Here is a 16296-nt window from a genome sequence, read left to right on the forward strand (position 1 = left end):
ATAGACTTATAACAAGTGAAATGTTTGTATTAGTCATTTAAAAACTTCCCAGAAAGTAGCCAGGTGCGGTGGCTCACGCCTCTAATCCCTGCACTTTGGGAGGCCGAGGCAGGTGGATCACGAGGTCAGTATATCGAGACCATCCTGGCTAACATGGTGAAACCCCACCTCTACTAAAGATTTAAAAAAATTAGCCGGGCGTGGTGGTGAGCGCATGTAGTCCCAGCTAGTCTGGTGGCTGAGGCAGGAGAATGACGTAAACCCGGGAGGCGGAGCTTGCAGTGAGTGGAGATCACGCCACTGTCCTCCAGCCTGGGCGACAGAGCGAGACTCTGTCTCAAACAGAACAAAACAAAACAAAACAAAAACTTGCCAGAAAGCAAGCCCTGCCCCACACAGCTTTAGTTAAGGATTCTATGAAACAAAGAAGAATACCAGTCATTCCCAAACTCTTCCAAACCATAGAAAGGGAAACAATTCCCAACGTAGTCTGTTAGATCTGTATTACCCTAATACCAAAACCAAAGACGCTACGAGAAAATATAGACAATACTTCTTCTGCATATAGACGCAAAAATCCTCCACAAAATGCTAATAGAGTCTAAAAAGAATCTAGTTTACGCCATGACCAAGTGACATTTATCTCAAGAACGCAGGGTTGGTTTAACATCAGAAAAATCAATTAATATAGGGAATACAGGGAAAACCAATAATCATGTCAATAACCACAGAAAAAGCATTTGAGAAAATAACATCCTTTCATGATAATAATGCCTAACAAACTAGGATAGTTTCTTCCTAGGGATTTTCTTCAACCTAATAAAGAGCATCTGTGATGAAAACCCGAAGGCTGACATCATACTTAATGGTGAAAGAATGAAAAACTTCCGCCTACATCAAGAACAAGACAAGGAAATCCATTCTTGTCACTTCTCTTCAACATTGTATTCCATGTTTGACCATGGCAATAGACAGCATTACACTCTGTCACAACATTGTGTGTATTATCCGATTGATTTACTCCAAACATGTCACGTTACTTGGGTGTGTGAACTTACCAGCTACTGTCTGGTAATGCGTATGGAGAAGGGCAGAAGACCAAGTCCTGGTCTTTGTCTCTTCTTGTGAATTTAAAAGGAGAGATGATCCCCAAAATGGAGAGCCCCAGTTCCACACATACACATAAGAACTGTTGATTGCCCCATATTTGTCACCACTCTTAACTGACAGTGCTTAGGCAGAAGCATAGTGGGACAAAGGTGTCTTCCTAAATCGTAGTTCAGTAGCCCTAGGACTGTGTAGGACCGGAGAGAGACGTTAGAGGAGAGCATTTCAAGGGCAGCTGCTCATCAGCTCCTTACCCTGGCAAGCTTTTCTGTTCTAGGTTGAAGGACCAGGCTGTATCTCAAGGCAGACTGGGAAGAAAGTGGAGGATAATAAAGTTTGGAAGCCTTCCCCTAGCCTAGCCTCTCGTCAGCTCAGGCTGCCCATTGCCACTCACTTTCCTTCGCCTGCCACTTTAAGGCAGCCTTCAGTTCTCCCAAGGGCTTCTCACTGTTTTTTGGTTATTTCTTGGAGTTAGTACCTCCCTCTAACTTCTAAATTTTTTCAGCATTATTGTTGGGGGGAGAGAAGATGGCAGGGAGAGCCAGCATGTACTAATTCACTATCTTTAAAGGAACCTAAATTAGCCCCTGATTAATTTGTTGCTTTTTTATTCAATTATTTTTAAATTTTTGTGGGTACATAGTAGATATATATATTTATGGGTTACATAAGATATTTTGATACAGGCATGCAATGCATAATAATCACATCAGGGTAAATGGGGTAGTCATCACCTCAATCATTTATCTTTTGTGTTACAAACAATCCATTTATATTATTTTAGTTATTTAAAAATGTACAGTTAATTTTTTTTTATTTTTTTTATTTTTTTACTGTAGTCACCATGTTGTGCTAGGAAATGCTAGGTCTTAACCATACTTTCAGTTTCTTTGTACGTATTAATCATCCCCATTTCTACCCATCCCCGCTACTGTCCTTCCCAGCCTCTGGTAACCATCCTTCTACTCTCTATCTCCATGAGTTCAATTGTTTTAATTTTTAGCTCCCATAAATAAGTGAGAACATGGAAAGTTTGTCTTTCTAGGCCTGGCGTATTTTACTTAACATAATGTTCTCTAGCTCCATCTAGGTTGTTGCAAATGACAGGATCTCATTCATTTTCATGACTGAATAGTACTCCATTGTATATATGTACCACAGTTTCTTTATCCATTCATCTGTTAATAAACACTTAGGTGGCTTCCAAATCTCAGCTATTGTGAATAGTGCTGTAATAAACATGGGAGTACAGATAACACTACAGTATACTGATGTCCTTTATTTTAGGTGTATACTTATGAGTGGGATTGCTGAATTGTATGGTAGCTCTACTTCTAGTTTTTTGAGGAACCTCCAAACTGTTCTTCCTAGCGTTTGTACTAATTTACATTCCCACCAACATTCCTTTTTCTCCACATCCTTGCCAGTATTTGTCGTGCCTGTCTTTTGGATAAAGCCATTTTAATTGGAATCAGATATCTCATTGTGGTTTTGATTTGCATTTCCCTGATAATTAGTGATATTGAGCATTTTTTCATATACCTCTTTGTCTTTTATATGTCTTCTTTTGAGAAATACCTATTCAGATAATTTGCCCCTTTTTTTTTTTTTTTTTTTTGAGATGGAGTCTCGCTCTGTCACCCAGGCTGGACTGCAGTGGCTGGATCTCAGCTCACTGCAAGCTCCGCCTCCCGGGGTTCCCGCCATTCTCCTGCCTCAGCCTCCCGAGTAGCTGGGACTACAGGTACCTGCCATCTCGCCTGGCTAGTTTTTTGTATTTTTTAGCAGAGACAGGGTTTCACCGTGCTAGCCAGGATGGTCTCGATCTCCTGACCTCGTGATCCGCCCATCTCGGCCTCCCAAAGTGCTGGGATTACAGGCTTGAGCCACCTCACTCGGCCAAGTTCCTCATATGTTCTAATTATTAATCCCTTGTCAGATAGGTAGTTTGCAAATATTTCCTCCCATTCTGTGGGCTGTCTCTTCACTTTGTTGATTGTTTCCTTTGCTGTGCAGAAGCTTTTTAAGTTGATATGATCCCATTTGTCCAGTTTGGCTTTGGTTACCGGTGCTTACGGAATATTACTCAAGAAATCTGCCCACTCCAGCGTCCCGGAGAGTTGCTAATTAATTGGTCCTTTTCTTTCAGTTTGAAAGAATTCCCATTAGCATTTCTTGTAAGATATATCTGATGTTGGTGAAATCCCTCAACTTTTGTTTGTCTGGGAACGTCATTATTCCACTCTCATATTTGAAGGATATTTTCGCTGGAAAGGATATTTTTGCCAGATACACTATTCTAGGGTAAAAGTGTGGGGGTTTTTTGTTGTTGCCTTCAGCACTTTAAGTATGTCATGCCAGTCTCTCCTGGCCTGTAAGATTTCCACTGAAAAGTTTGCTGCCAGACGTGTTGGAGCTCCGTTGTACCTAATTTTGTTTCTTTTATCTTGTTAATTTTAGGATCCTTTGTTTATTCTTGAGTTTTGGAAGTTTGATTATTAAATGCCTTGAGGTAGTCTTTGAGTTAAATCTGCTTGGTGTTCTATAACCTTCTTGTACGTCATTATTAATATCTTTCTCCGGATTTGGGAAGTGTTCTGTTATTATCCCTTTAAATAAACTTTCTACCCCTGTTTCCTTCTCTACCTCCTCTTTAAGGCCATTAACTCTTAGATTTCCCCTTTTGAGGCTATTTTTTAGGCCCTGTAGGTGTGCCTTCTTTTTAATTCTTTTTTGTTTTCTCTCCTCTGACTATTTTCAAATAGCCTGTCTTCAAGCCCACTAATTCTTTCTTCTTCTTGATCAATTCTGCCATTAAGAAATTCTGATGCAGTCTTCAGTATGTCGGTTGCATTTTTCAACTCTAGAATTTCTGCTTGATTCTTTTTAATTATTTCAGTTTCTTTATTAAATTTATCTGATAGAATTCTGAATTCATTCTCTATGTTATCATGAATTTCTTTGAATTTCCTCAAAACAGCCATTTTGAATTGTCTGTCTGAAAGGTCACATATCTCTGTTTCTCTAGGATTGGTCCCTGGTGCCTTATTTAATTCATTTAAGGAAGTCACGTTTTCCTGGCTGGTCTTAATGCTTGCAGATAGATGTTCATCAGTGTCTGGGCATTGAAGAGTTAGGTATTTATTGTAATCTTCACAGTCTGAGCATGTTTGTACCCCTTCTTCTTGGGAAGGCTTTCCAGATATTCAAAAGGACTTGGGTGTAGTGATCTAAGCCATGTCTGAGTTAGGGGGCACCCCAGCCCCAGCAACACTGTGGTTCTTGCAGACTTATAGAGGTACCATCTTGGTGGTCTTGGATAAAGATCAAGAAGAATTCTCTGGATTACCTGGCGAAGACTCCTGTTCTCTTTCCTTATTTTCTCCCAAACATCGCTCTCTTTCTGTGCTGAGCCACCTGGATCTGGGAGTGGAATGACACAGCATCCCTGTGGCCCCCACCACTGGAACCGCACTGGTCAGACCTGAAGCCAGCACAGCACTGAGTCTCGCCCACGGCCCACTGTAACCACTCCCTGGCTTGCAGGTGTGTTTCTTCAAGGCCACAGGGCTCTGCAATCCGCAGGTAGTGAAGCCAGCCAGGTGTGTGTCCTTCTCTTCAGGACAGCAAGTTCCCCCAGGCCCCAGGTGGGTCTGTCAGTGTGTCTAGGAGCCAGGGACTGGAGTCAGACACCTTAGAACTCTACCTGGTGTTCTGTTGCGCTGCAGCTGAGCTGGCCTTCAACCCATTTGATGCAGTCCTGCCCACTCTTCCCTCCCCTTTCCACAGACAGAGGATCCTTACCCCCATGGCCACCATCACCACAAGCCCATGGAGAATACTGCCAGGCTACCATCAGTATTCCCTTAAAGCCCAAGGGCTCTTCAGTCAGCTTGTGGTAAATGCTGCCAGGTCTGGGACTGGGAACTGGGCTCCACAGTCCACAGCATCCCCATCCTGCTGTGGCTGAGCTGGTATCCAAGATGCAAGACAAAGGCCTCATTTCTCTTCCCTCTCCTCTCCTCTGTCAAGCAGAAGAAAGGGATCACTTTCTGAGCCGTGAGCTGTGCTGCCTGGGGTTGGAGGAGGGGTGGGGCAAGCACTCCCTTGGGCACCCCAGCTCGTATGTCGGTAGGTTGCATGCCCCCCAAGTCTACTGACTCCAGGCCCAGCACGGCACTAGGACTCTCTTAGGAATTTCAGTGCTTGTGGCCTAGACTGCGTTTCACGTTTATTGAGGGCCCCAGAACATTTTAACCTGAGGTGGCAAGGCTAGTGGGAACTCGAGTTAGGACTGCTAGGATGGGCAGTTCCCCCCGGCAAGGGTTCATCTAAATGCTCCCTTCCTGGGAAGGCAACCGCTGAGTTCAGCCAGATTTTGCTTTCTGCTGTGACAGGGCAGCACTGAGTTCACTGCAAAATCTCACAGACGCTGGACTGTCCCTCTCCCAAGTGCGCAGACTCTCTCTGTGCCACTTGGCTGCTGCCGGGTGGAGGGGCATAGGTGGGAAAGGGTGGCATCAGCGATTCAAGATTTTCTTCCCTATCCTCTTCAGTGCCTCTCTCAGTGATACGAAGTTAAAACCAAACCAAGTACCGTGAGTGCTCACCTGATTCTTGGTTCTTATGAAGGTGTTTTTTTTTGGCATAGATAGTTGTTAAATTTAGTATTTCTATGGGGAGAGGGACAATGGTGGAGCCTTCTATTTGGCCATCGTGCCCTGCCCTTCCACCTGCATTCCATTTTCTTAAACTATTGAAAATTATCAGCTGTTCACTGTTCATCAACTTTCCCAAGTCTTGAATTAGAGGTGAGCAACTAAATTGAAGAAAAGGTAGGGACAGAACTTCTTGAAGAACAAAAGCATGGTAGACAGTTGAACCAAGTATAAAATGCAGTTCTGGCTTTGCGTTTTCAACTGCTTGGGATTTGAGGTTTATATGTAAACTTTAAATATGAAATATGAAATTTACAATTTCAAAAACCATGGACCAAAATGATTGCATGAGGAGAGGACCTTGTGAAAGAAGGGTGTATATTTGAATTAGAAAAAGAGGGTTTGGATTGGTGGAGGAGGATAGGGAGAAAACACAGGGCAGGCAGATTAGCAGAGCCGTGGGGGACTTGCCCATGGAACTAGCCTGGCTCAGGTGGCAGGTCTGGATTGAAAACAGAGTTACTTGTTTAGGTTGGGTCATGTGAGATTAGGAAGGAACCTAATAACTAGTGAGCGTGTGTGGGTAGTTAGAAAAAGCAAGGAAGCTGTAGAAGGTAGGAGGCCTGTACCAGTAAGATTAGCTACAGAAGTAGTAAGTGGACTATAGAATAAAGTTTCACTTCTAAGGCAAACCATGGCATGGATGCCAAGGGAGACATTAAAATGGATTTGGGGATTTCAAACCATTGAGTGTGTTTAACTTTGAGAAGAGGCAGTTCAGTACTGGCAGTTAAAGCGCAGTCTAGACCCAGAAGACTTAGATTCACATCCAGGTTCCAAGTGTGCCTTTGACAAGTTAATTGACTTTTCTGTGCCCCAGTATTCTTGTGAAATGAATATAGTAAAAGCCCCTAACTCACAAGATCTCCTCACACAACTTTGCTACTCAGTTTCCACTCCTAAAATGAAGAGCACGTATCCATGGAATTTGAGAAGAGGGCACGATTGGTAGGAGGCCGGGTGGTGGTACAGAAAGAAAGAAAAGGAACTGACCATTTTGTGCCCCGTCCACCACCTCACTGGGTTCTGAGCTTCACAGGGATGAGACTTGCTTCATTGTATCCCAGCACCTGGCACTGTACGTGACATCATTGGCACTCAAGAAATATTTATTGAGTGACTAAATGCATTTTTATGTGTAAGTTTAAAGATAAATTCAGAAAGCATTTTAATATATTTAGCTATGTATTTGTCTAACAGTTTTGATTAATTTTTAACAACTAGAAATCATCTTATCAATCATAATTCAATCATAATTATCTGTGAAGTATTTGTGATAATTTTCTTTTTGTTTTACAGACCAGTTGGAATGCCAAAAATGGAAAAAGTCTACTTACATAATCCTAGTTCTGAAGAAACTATTACTTTAGTATCAATATCTGCTACAACATCACATTTTCATGCATCATTTTTTCAAAATAGGGTAAGTTTCTCTGCTATACATGATCTTTCCTGAGTTTGTTCAGTTCGTTCAGTGTATCAGGGGCTGAAATTAAGATGTCATCCGGGCTGAGTCCTTGTCCAGAGGCTCTGAGGGGAAGTCACTTCCAAACTCATTAAAGTTGTCGAGAGAATTAGGTTCCTTGTGGTTGTAGAACTGAAACCCCTGTTTGGCTGCTGGCTCTTGGCCAGTGACCCCTCCCAGCAACTCAGGGCCTCCGGGTTCCTTCTCACAGGCCATCCGTCTTCCAGCCAGCAACAGGGCATCTCTCCGCTGGCACTGTGTACCTCTCTGGCGTCCTCTTCTGCCTCCAGCGAGAAAACTCTGCTTTAAAGGGCTCCTGTCAGTGGGTCAGGACTCTCTGGAGAGTCTCCCTTTTGATTAACTAAAAGGCAGCCGGTTGGGAGCCTTAGTTACATCTTAGTCACAGCCTCAGAGATTAGGACATAAAGTCTTGGGCTCCAATTTAAGGTTCTCCTTACCACAAATATCCTTTAAAATTTTATTTTTTATTTTCATAGGAAGTGTGTAAACTTGTTATTAAAAACGTTTTCTCTGACCAAAAAAATAAAAATGGTTTCTTAAGTACATTTTAAATCTGAGAGAATACCTAAAGCTTTAATATATAGGTTTCCAAAATAATTAACAAAATAACAAAGATCAGAGGGAAGTAAATGAATGGAACCAAATTTCATCTTCCCAGAGTTTTCACTGACTCCTTTGAAGGGATGTGATTGAGTAACAAAGAAGAAATCTTTTTAACCATATAAGATATTGGTTGCTATATTTTTGTATCAATTATTTGATGTTTACATTTCTCCTTTCTAAAATCCTGTTTCATCATACGTTGTTGTTTACAGTAAAACAAAAAAGCATAACTTTTTCATTTAAAGGTATTTTATAAACAAGGGACTGATAAATCAGCATATTACTTTTGGTAATAAAAAGCTTAATTGTTTTGTGATTCTTGTGGAAATATCCCTTTTCTAAATTATTTCTTAAAATAGCTTTCCCTTGAGTTATTCTTTGTTATCTAAAAGACATTTTCACACTTTTTATAAAAGTGCTGTTAATAATAGCCTCCAATAATATAATTCTGAGGCTGTGAGAGGCCTGTGTCTACACAGGCCGAGCGCCAGAGAGGTCTGCTCCCGTCGTGCAGTGAGTGACAGGAGCCAAGGTGAAGGTGTAGGTGTTCTATTATCATCCCCAGTGATTTGTATCATATTACACTTCAGTGAGTGGCCTGTACCTAATAGTTTCTATAGAGAGATGTATTTCTGTGGAATGAAACCATCCAGCTTTCAGGCATTGTCAGTATGCAGAGACAGGTTGGGTTAAAGGGCCAAATTGTGAAGTAAAAATGGAATCAGTTCAAAAATAGTTCACAACTGCACTATACATTTTATTTCTAGCTTGTTAACTTTTTGCTAAGTCAAGCAATATTTTGTTGTTTCTGAACACTCCAAGCTTCACCTGTGTTAAAGGCCAGGGTTTTTACTTTTTTCTTTGCTATCATAATACAGAGACTAGAACAAGAGTTGCAAACAGGCTCTTAAACTGGGCTAGGTAAACAGTATAAATGAAGGAAGCAAGCCGAGTGGGATGAGGGGTGTCCTAGAGAACATGTGACCCATTCAAAGAGATCAGCCTCCCCTGGGCTCCGGCCAGTGGTTACCGTGTGAGGAGTCTAAGCCCATGTGCAGTTCTGCTCATTTCCCAAGAAGAGTCAGAAATAAGAACTTTCATGTATCTTCCAGTCTTTACACATTGAAAATCAATTCAATTTTAGAAAGACAGTATGAGCCAAACAACATAAGCCATAGGCTACTAACTTGACATTTCTGAACTAGACTCTCCTAGGGACTATTTCTATATATGAATGTTATGCAGAGAATAGGGTCTCTGGAAATTTTTTAAAAGATAAACTAAATGTGTAGGTAATTAAGGAACAAGTTAACCAATCTGTTTTGTGCTGTCAGGTGATGGAATTAAACAATAAAAATAATTACACCTACCAAATTCCACATTTAAATAGTCAAGATTTAGCTCAAAGGAGATAGCCAAAATCTTTACTCTCTCCTCTTATACTTTTTTCTTCTCCTTGCTTTCCATCTTTTTTTCCCTACAGTAAGACACTGACTTAAGAAGCTCAAGAAGTAGAGGGGAGAGATGGAGTGAACTCTTGGGGGAAGAAATAACCTATTTCCTCTCCACCTCAGCTTTATGCCAACAATAAGAGCCTTGGGGAAAGATGAATAGACTTTCTTATGTGGAGGAGAGCAAAATCTTTCTGTATGTTTACTCTAATTGCCTTTGTCATGCTCAGAATTCTCGGTCAGGTGTTATTTCTTTGACAATAAAACGTTGTCTATAACTCAGAGTTTTTAATTGCTGTTATCATCTCTACCTTAACCAAAAAGTAGGAAATACAGAAAAGACTAATTATTTTTAAATTATTTTTTAAACCAAGTTTTACATAATTGTATTTTAATCCACACATGCAAGTAATCTTGTTAGGTTTTGATTTTAAGACCACCTGAAAATCAAAAAGAATAGGAATACTAAGAGAGGTACGGGATGTGGTTGTGTAACGATTTATTTCTCTGTATATAAGTTTTTGTAATTATCTGTTGATTGAATATAATTATCTAATCAATTATAATTTAAAATTACATAATAGACTGCATTTAGGCCATTCATCTTTCATGGCCATATCGTATATAGGCCATAAAATATGCAACATACGTTTTGCATCAGAAAAGACAGATTTTTATAATAATATTCTAACAAGTCCAATTGTGGAAATGGGGTGCCTTACACACAATAGGAAACAATGATGTTTTCTTTATTGACTAGAACCTTTTGATTAATTAAATTTTCAGATAAACTGAAGATTAGGATACACTTTGTTTCAGTCTGTGACTAAAATTAAAATGTTATAGTTCACTCATTTCGGTATACTTAATGATCAGTCTCTTCTCATGGGTTGAAGGGGCATTAATAAAAATTAATGATTATTTTAATTAGATATAGAAGGACATTGTTCTGTTGATTCCATGCATGTTATTGGGAATTTAAGGAAACGCGATGGAGCGGTAGTATGGAATATTATGCAGATAATAAAGAGAATGAAATAGGTCTCTATAGATCTGCAGTAATATACGTGACATGCTAATATGTAAGAAAAGCATATTGTAGAGTCGAATATAATGCCTTTTTTTTTTTTTTTTTTCCGAGACAGGGTCTTTCTCTGTCGCCCAGGCTGGAATGCAGTGGCGTGATCTCAGCTCACTGCAACCTCTGCCTCCCAGTTCAAGCAATTCTTGTGCCTCAGCCTCCCCAGTAGCTGGGACTACAGGCACCTTCTACCACACCTGGTTAATTTTTGTATTTTTTAGTAGAGATGGGGTTTTGCCATGTTGGCCAGGCTGGTCTCAAACTCCCAGCCTCAAGCAATCCGCCTACCTTGGCCTCCCAAAGTGCCCGGATGACAGGCATGACCCACCGCACCCGGCCTATAATGCCATTTTTATAAAAAGCAAAAAATCTGTGTATATTTATTTGGGTATATTAATAAGAGCCGGAATAAAGCACAGATTAGATTTGCCAGGTTAACTGGATAATGGTGAGAATGGAGGAGGTTTGAGGGTATTAGCTTTTTATTCAGTCATCTTTGGTCTGTATCACTAAGTAAAATCAGCACTTGTTACTTTTGCAGTTTAAAACGTATAAGAAAATGTAAATTATAGTTTTGCCACCCCACCTATGTGGAAAGAAGGAATTAATGTAACAAATATTTATGAAGTGTCTACTTAAGTGCCCGGCACTTTCATCAGTGAAAACAGAGATGCTTATCATACATACTCTGGGGAGTTTGGGTAAAGTCAGCAGCAGAGGGAAGGCAAGCATGATAAATAAGTAAATTTTATACGATCTTAGAAGATGTTACAAGGTCAAAAGAAGAGTATGAGATCAGAGGCTGAGGTGTGCACAGGGAAGGGTATGAGATCAGAGGCTGAGGTGTGCACAGGGAAGGGTATGAGATCAGAGGCTTAGGCGTGCACAGGGAAGAGTATAAGATCAGAGGCTTAGGTGTGCACAGGGAAGAGTATAAGATCAGAGGCTGAGGTGTGCACAGGGAAGAGTATAAGATCAGAGGCTGAGGTGTGCACAGGGAAGAGTATGAGATCAGAGGCTTAGGCGTGCACAGGGAAGAGTATAAGATCAGAGGCTTAGGTGTGCACGGGGAAGAGTATAAGATCAGAGGCTTAGGTGTGCACAGGGAAGAGTATAAGATCAGAGGCTGAGGTGTGCACAGGGAAGAGTATGAGATCAGAGGCTTAGGCGTGCACAGGGAAGAGTATGAGATCAGAGGCTGAGGTGTGCACAGGGAAGAGTATAAGATCAGAGGCTGAGGTGTGCACAGGGAAGAGTATGAGATCAGAGGCTGAGGTGTGCACAGGGAAGAGTATAAGATCAGAGGCTGAGGTGTGCACAGGGAAGAGTATGAGATCAGAGGCTGAGGTGTGCACAGGGAAGAGTATGAGATCAGAGGCTGAGGTGTGCACAGGGAAGAGTATAAGATCAGAGGCTGAGGTGTGCACAGGGAAGAGTATAAGATCAGAGGCTGAGGTGTGCACAGGGAAGAGTATGAGATCAGAGGCTTAGGTGTGCACAGGGAAGAGTATGAGATCAGAGGCTGAGGTGTGCACAGGGAAGGGTATGAGATCAGAGGCTGAGGTGTGCACAGGGAAGGGTATGAGATCAGAGGCTGAGGTGTGCACAGGGAAGGGTATGAGATCAGAGGCTGAGGTGTGCACAGGGAAGGGTATGAGATCAGAGGCTGAGGTGTGCACAGGGAAGGGTATGAGATCAGAGGCTGAGGTGTGCACAGGGAAGGGTATGAGATCAGAGGCTGAGGTGTGCACAGGGAAGGGTATAAGATCAGAGGCTTAGGTGTGCACAGGGAAGGGTATGAGATCAGAGGCTTAGGCGTGCACAGGGAAGAGTATGAGATCAGAGGCTTAGGTGTGCACAGGGAAGAGTATAAGATCAGAGGCTTAGGTGTGCACAGGGAAGGGTATGAGATCAGAGGCTTAGGCGTGCCATTTTCAATAGGGTGGTCAGGGTAGGCTTTATTCAGAAGGTGACATTGGAACGAAAACTCAAAGGGGTGAGGTGGGACTGTTTGGAGGAAAGTGAAACATGGAAGAAAAGCATTCTAGCGGGAAGGACCAGGCAGTACAAAGGCTCCATTGTTGAAAGCAGGCCTGGTGTTCAAAGACAGCTAGACCAGAGTGAGCACAGATGAGAGGAGAAGTAAGGGGGCAGACCATGAAGGACCTTACAAACTGTGGTTTGACTTGACTCTTTTTCCTGAATGACGTGGAAAGCCATCAAAGGGTTTTGAACAGAGGAATGAAATTGTAGCTTTAGGTTTTAAAAGGATCATTGTTCATCAAAAGTAGGACAAGGGACACCAGTCATATTGGCTGTTGCCATACTCCAGGGTAAGAAGATGATTAGATGATTACTCTGACCAGAGTGATACATGGAAGAGGTGAAGAAAGGAGTTGGACTTGGGATACAGGGATACCTTGGAGATATTATGGGTTCAGTTCCAGACCACTGCAGTAAGCCAGTCACAGAATTTTTTTGTTTCCCCATATATATAAAAGTTATGTTTAAGGTTGGGCGCAGTGGCTCAAGCCTGTAATCCCAGCACTTTGGGAGGCCGAGACAAGCGGATCACGAGGTCAGGAGATCGAGACCATCCTGGCTAACATGGTGAAACCCCATCTCTACTAAAAAATACAAAAAATTAGCCGGGCAAGGTGGCGGGCGCCTGTAGTCCCAGCTACTCGGGAGGCTGAGGCAGGAGAATGGCATAAACCCGGGAGGCGGAGCTTGCTGTGAGCTGAGATCCGGCCACTGCTCTTCAGCCTGGGCGACAGAGCGAGACTCTGTCTCAAAAAAAAAAAAAAAATTTATACTGTAGTCTATTAAGTGCAGTAGCATTGTGTCTAAAAAATGTACATACCTTAATTTCAAAAATATTGCTAAAAACTGCTAATGATCATGCCAGCCTTCTGCAAGTCATAGTCTTTTTGCTGGTGGAGGGCCTTGCCTCAGTGTTGACAGCCACTGACTGATCAGGGTAGTGGTTGCTGAAGGTTGGGATGGCCATGACAGTTGCTTAAAATAAGACAACAGTGAAGAGTGCAGCATCCATTGATTCTTCTTTTCACAAAAATTTCTCTGTAGCGTGCAATGCTGTTTAATAGCATTTTACCCACAGTAGAACTTCTTTCAAAATTGGAGTCAATCCTTTCAAACCCTGCCTCTAAGTTTACGCAGTATTCTAAATTCTTTGCTGTCATGTCAACATATTCACAGCGTCTTCACTAGGAGTAGATTTCATCTCAAGAAACCACTTTTTTTGCTTATCCCTGAGAAACAACAACTCTTCTGTTCAAGTTTTATCAGGGGATTGCACCAGTTCATTCACATCTGTAGATGCCACTTCTAATTCTTTTCTCTTGCTGTTTCTACCACATCTACAGTGACTTTTCCACTGAAGTCTTGAGCCCTTCAGAGTCATCCAAAAGGGTTGGAATTAACTTCTTCCAACCTCCTATTGTTGACATTTTAACCCTCCTCCCATGGATCACAAATGTTCTTCCCCCGCCACCAAGACAGAGTCTCACTCTGTCGCCCAGGCTGGAGTGCGCTGGCACAATCTTGGCTCACTGCAGCCTCTGCCTCCCAGGTTCAAGCAGTTCTCCTGCCTCAGCCTCCTGAGTAGCTGGGATTACAGGCCCACTCCACCCCTCCCAGCTAATTTTTTTTTTTTTTTCTATTTTTAGTAGAGACAGGTTTCACCATGTTGGCGAGGCTGGTCTCGAACTCCTGACTCAGGTGATCCACCTCCCTTAGCCTCCCAAAGTGCTGGGACTACAGACTTGAGCCACTGTGCCCAGCTACAAATGTTCGTAATGGCATTTAGAATGGTGACTCCTTTCCAGGAGGTTTTCAGTGGACTTTGCCCAGATCCATCAGAGGAATCACCCTTTGTGGCAGCTATAGCTTTAAGAAATGTATTTCTTAAATAACAAGACTTGCAACTTGAAGTTACTCCTTGATCCTTGGCTGAAGAATGGATGTTGTGTTAGCAGGTGTGAAAACAACTGCATCTTCTTGTACATTTTCATCAGAGCTCCTGGGTGACCAGTTGCCTTGTCACTGAGCAGTAATATTTGGAAAGAAATCTTTTTTCTGAGCATTAGGTCTCAACAGTGGGGTTTAAATATTCACTAAACCATGTTATAAATAGATGTGCTGTTATCTAGGCCTTGTCCATTTATGGACCACAGGTAGAGTAGATTTAGCACAATTCTTAAGGTCTCTAGAATTTTCAGAATGGCAGATGAGCACTGGCTTCAACTTAAAGTCACTAGCTGTGTTAGTCCCTAATAAGAGAGTCAACCTGTCCTTTGAAGCTTTGAAGCCAGGCACTGACTTACCCTCTTTAGATGGCATCTTCCAACAGAAGGCTGTTTCATCTACATGGAAAATTTGTTGTTTAGTGTGGCCGTGTTCATCAGTGATCTTAGCTAGATCTTCTGGATAACTTGCTGCAACCTGGACATCAGCATTTAATGCTTCACCTTGCACTTTTATGTGATAGAGCTGGCTTCTTTTCTTAAACCTCATAAATCGATCTCTTTTAGCTTCCAGCTGTTCTGCAGCTTCCTCCCCTCTATCAGTCTTCACAGAATTAAAGAGAGTCAGGGCCTTGCTCTGGATTAGGCTTTGGCTTAAGAGAATGCTGTGGCACGGACAGGCGTGGTGGCTCACGCCTGTAGTCCCAGCACTTTGGGAGGCTGAGGCAGGTGGATCACCTGAGGTCAGGAGTTCAAAACCAACCTGGCCAACATGGTGAAACCCACCTCTACTAAAAATACAAAAATTGGTTGTGGTGGTGTGCACCTGTAATCTCAGTTACTCAGGAGGCTGAGGCACAAGAATCGCTTGAACCCGGAAGGCGGAGGTCGCAGTGAGCCAAGACCACGCCATTGCACTCCAGCCTGGGCATCAAGCGAAACTCCATCTCAAAAAAAAAAAAAAAAAAGAGAATGCTTGGGCTGCTTAGCTCTTCCATCCAGACCACTAAAGCTTTCTCCCTATCAGCAGTAAGGCAGTTTTCCTTCTTTACCAGGTGTGTGTTCACTGGAGTAGCATTTTTAACTTCCTTCAACAACTTTTCCTTTGTATTCACAGCTTGGCTGTTTGGTACTAAAGGCCTAGCTTTGAGCCTCTCTTGGCTTTCAGCATGTCTTCCTCACTAACCTTATCATTTCCAGCTTTTGGTTTAAAGTGAGAGATGTGCAACTCTTCCTTTTACTTGAACACTTACAGGCCATTGTAGGGCTACTAATTGGCCTAATTGTGATATTATTGTATCTCAGGAATAGGGAAGCTTAAGGAGAGGAAGGGAGTTGGGAGAACAGTGGCTGGTGGAGCCATGAGAACACACATAACATGTTTCATTTTAAGCTTGCCATCTTATATGGGCATAGTTTGTGGTGCCCTAAAACAATTTCAGTAGCAACATCGAAGATCACAGATCATGCAGATATTATAATAATGAAAAATTTGGAAATACTGCAAGATCACCAAAATGTGACGCAGAGATACAAAGTGAGTACATGCGGTTGGAAAAATGGCACTGGTAGACTTGGTTAATGCAGGGTTGCAAAACGGCAGTACCTGTGAAGTGTAGCAAAGCGAAGCACAATAAAATGACATATGCCTGTATGTTTTGAAGATACACCCAACAGGATTTCCTGATGTGGGATTTGAGAGAAAGAGAAGAGTGAAAATTGACTCTAGAGTTTTGTCCTGAACTCTAGTCCTCAACTAGAAGGACAAAGTTGCAATCAGCTGAATTGAAGAAGGCAGAGGGTAGAGCAGGTTTCGGAGGTACAACCAGTAATTCAATTTGGACATGTTAGATTTCAGGTATCT

The 16296-nt window shown here is 42.2% G+C and overlaps 1 protein-coding gene across 3 annotated transcripts in view; it reads left to right on the forward strand.

Annotated features, from left to right (window-relative positions):
- LOC105490059 (transmembrane protein 131) overlaps window positions 1–16296 on the forward strand; it is a 271947-nt gene that overhangs the window by 136414 nt on the left and 119237 nt on the right. For all 3 annotated transcript variants that reach the window (XM_011755316.3, XM_011755317.3, XM_071077307.1), the window contains exon 5: window positions 7125–7248. In XM_011755316.3, coding sequence (XP_011753618.1) covers window positions 7125–7248 — 124 coding nt within the window. The remainder of the gene's footprint in view (window positions 1–7124; window positions 7249–16296) is intronic.

This window comes from Macaca nemestrina, chromosome 13 (genome assembly GCF_043159975.1).
Source record: "Macaca nemestrina isolate mMacNem1 chromosome 13, mMacNem.hap1, whole genome shotgun sequence".
Classification (NCBI taxonomy): domain Eukaryota; kingdom Metazoa; phylum Chordata; class Mammalia; order Primates; family Cercopithecidae; genus Macaca; species Macaca nemestrina.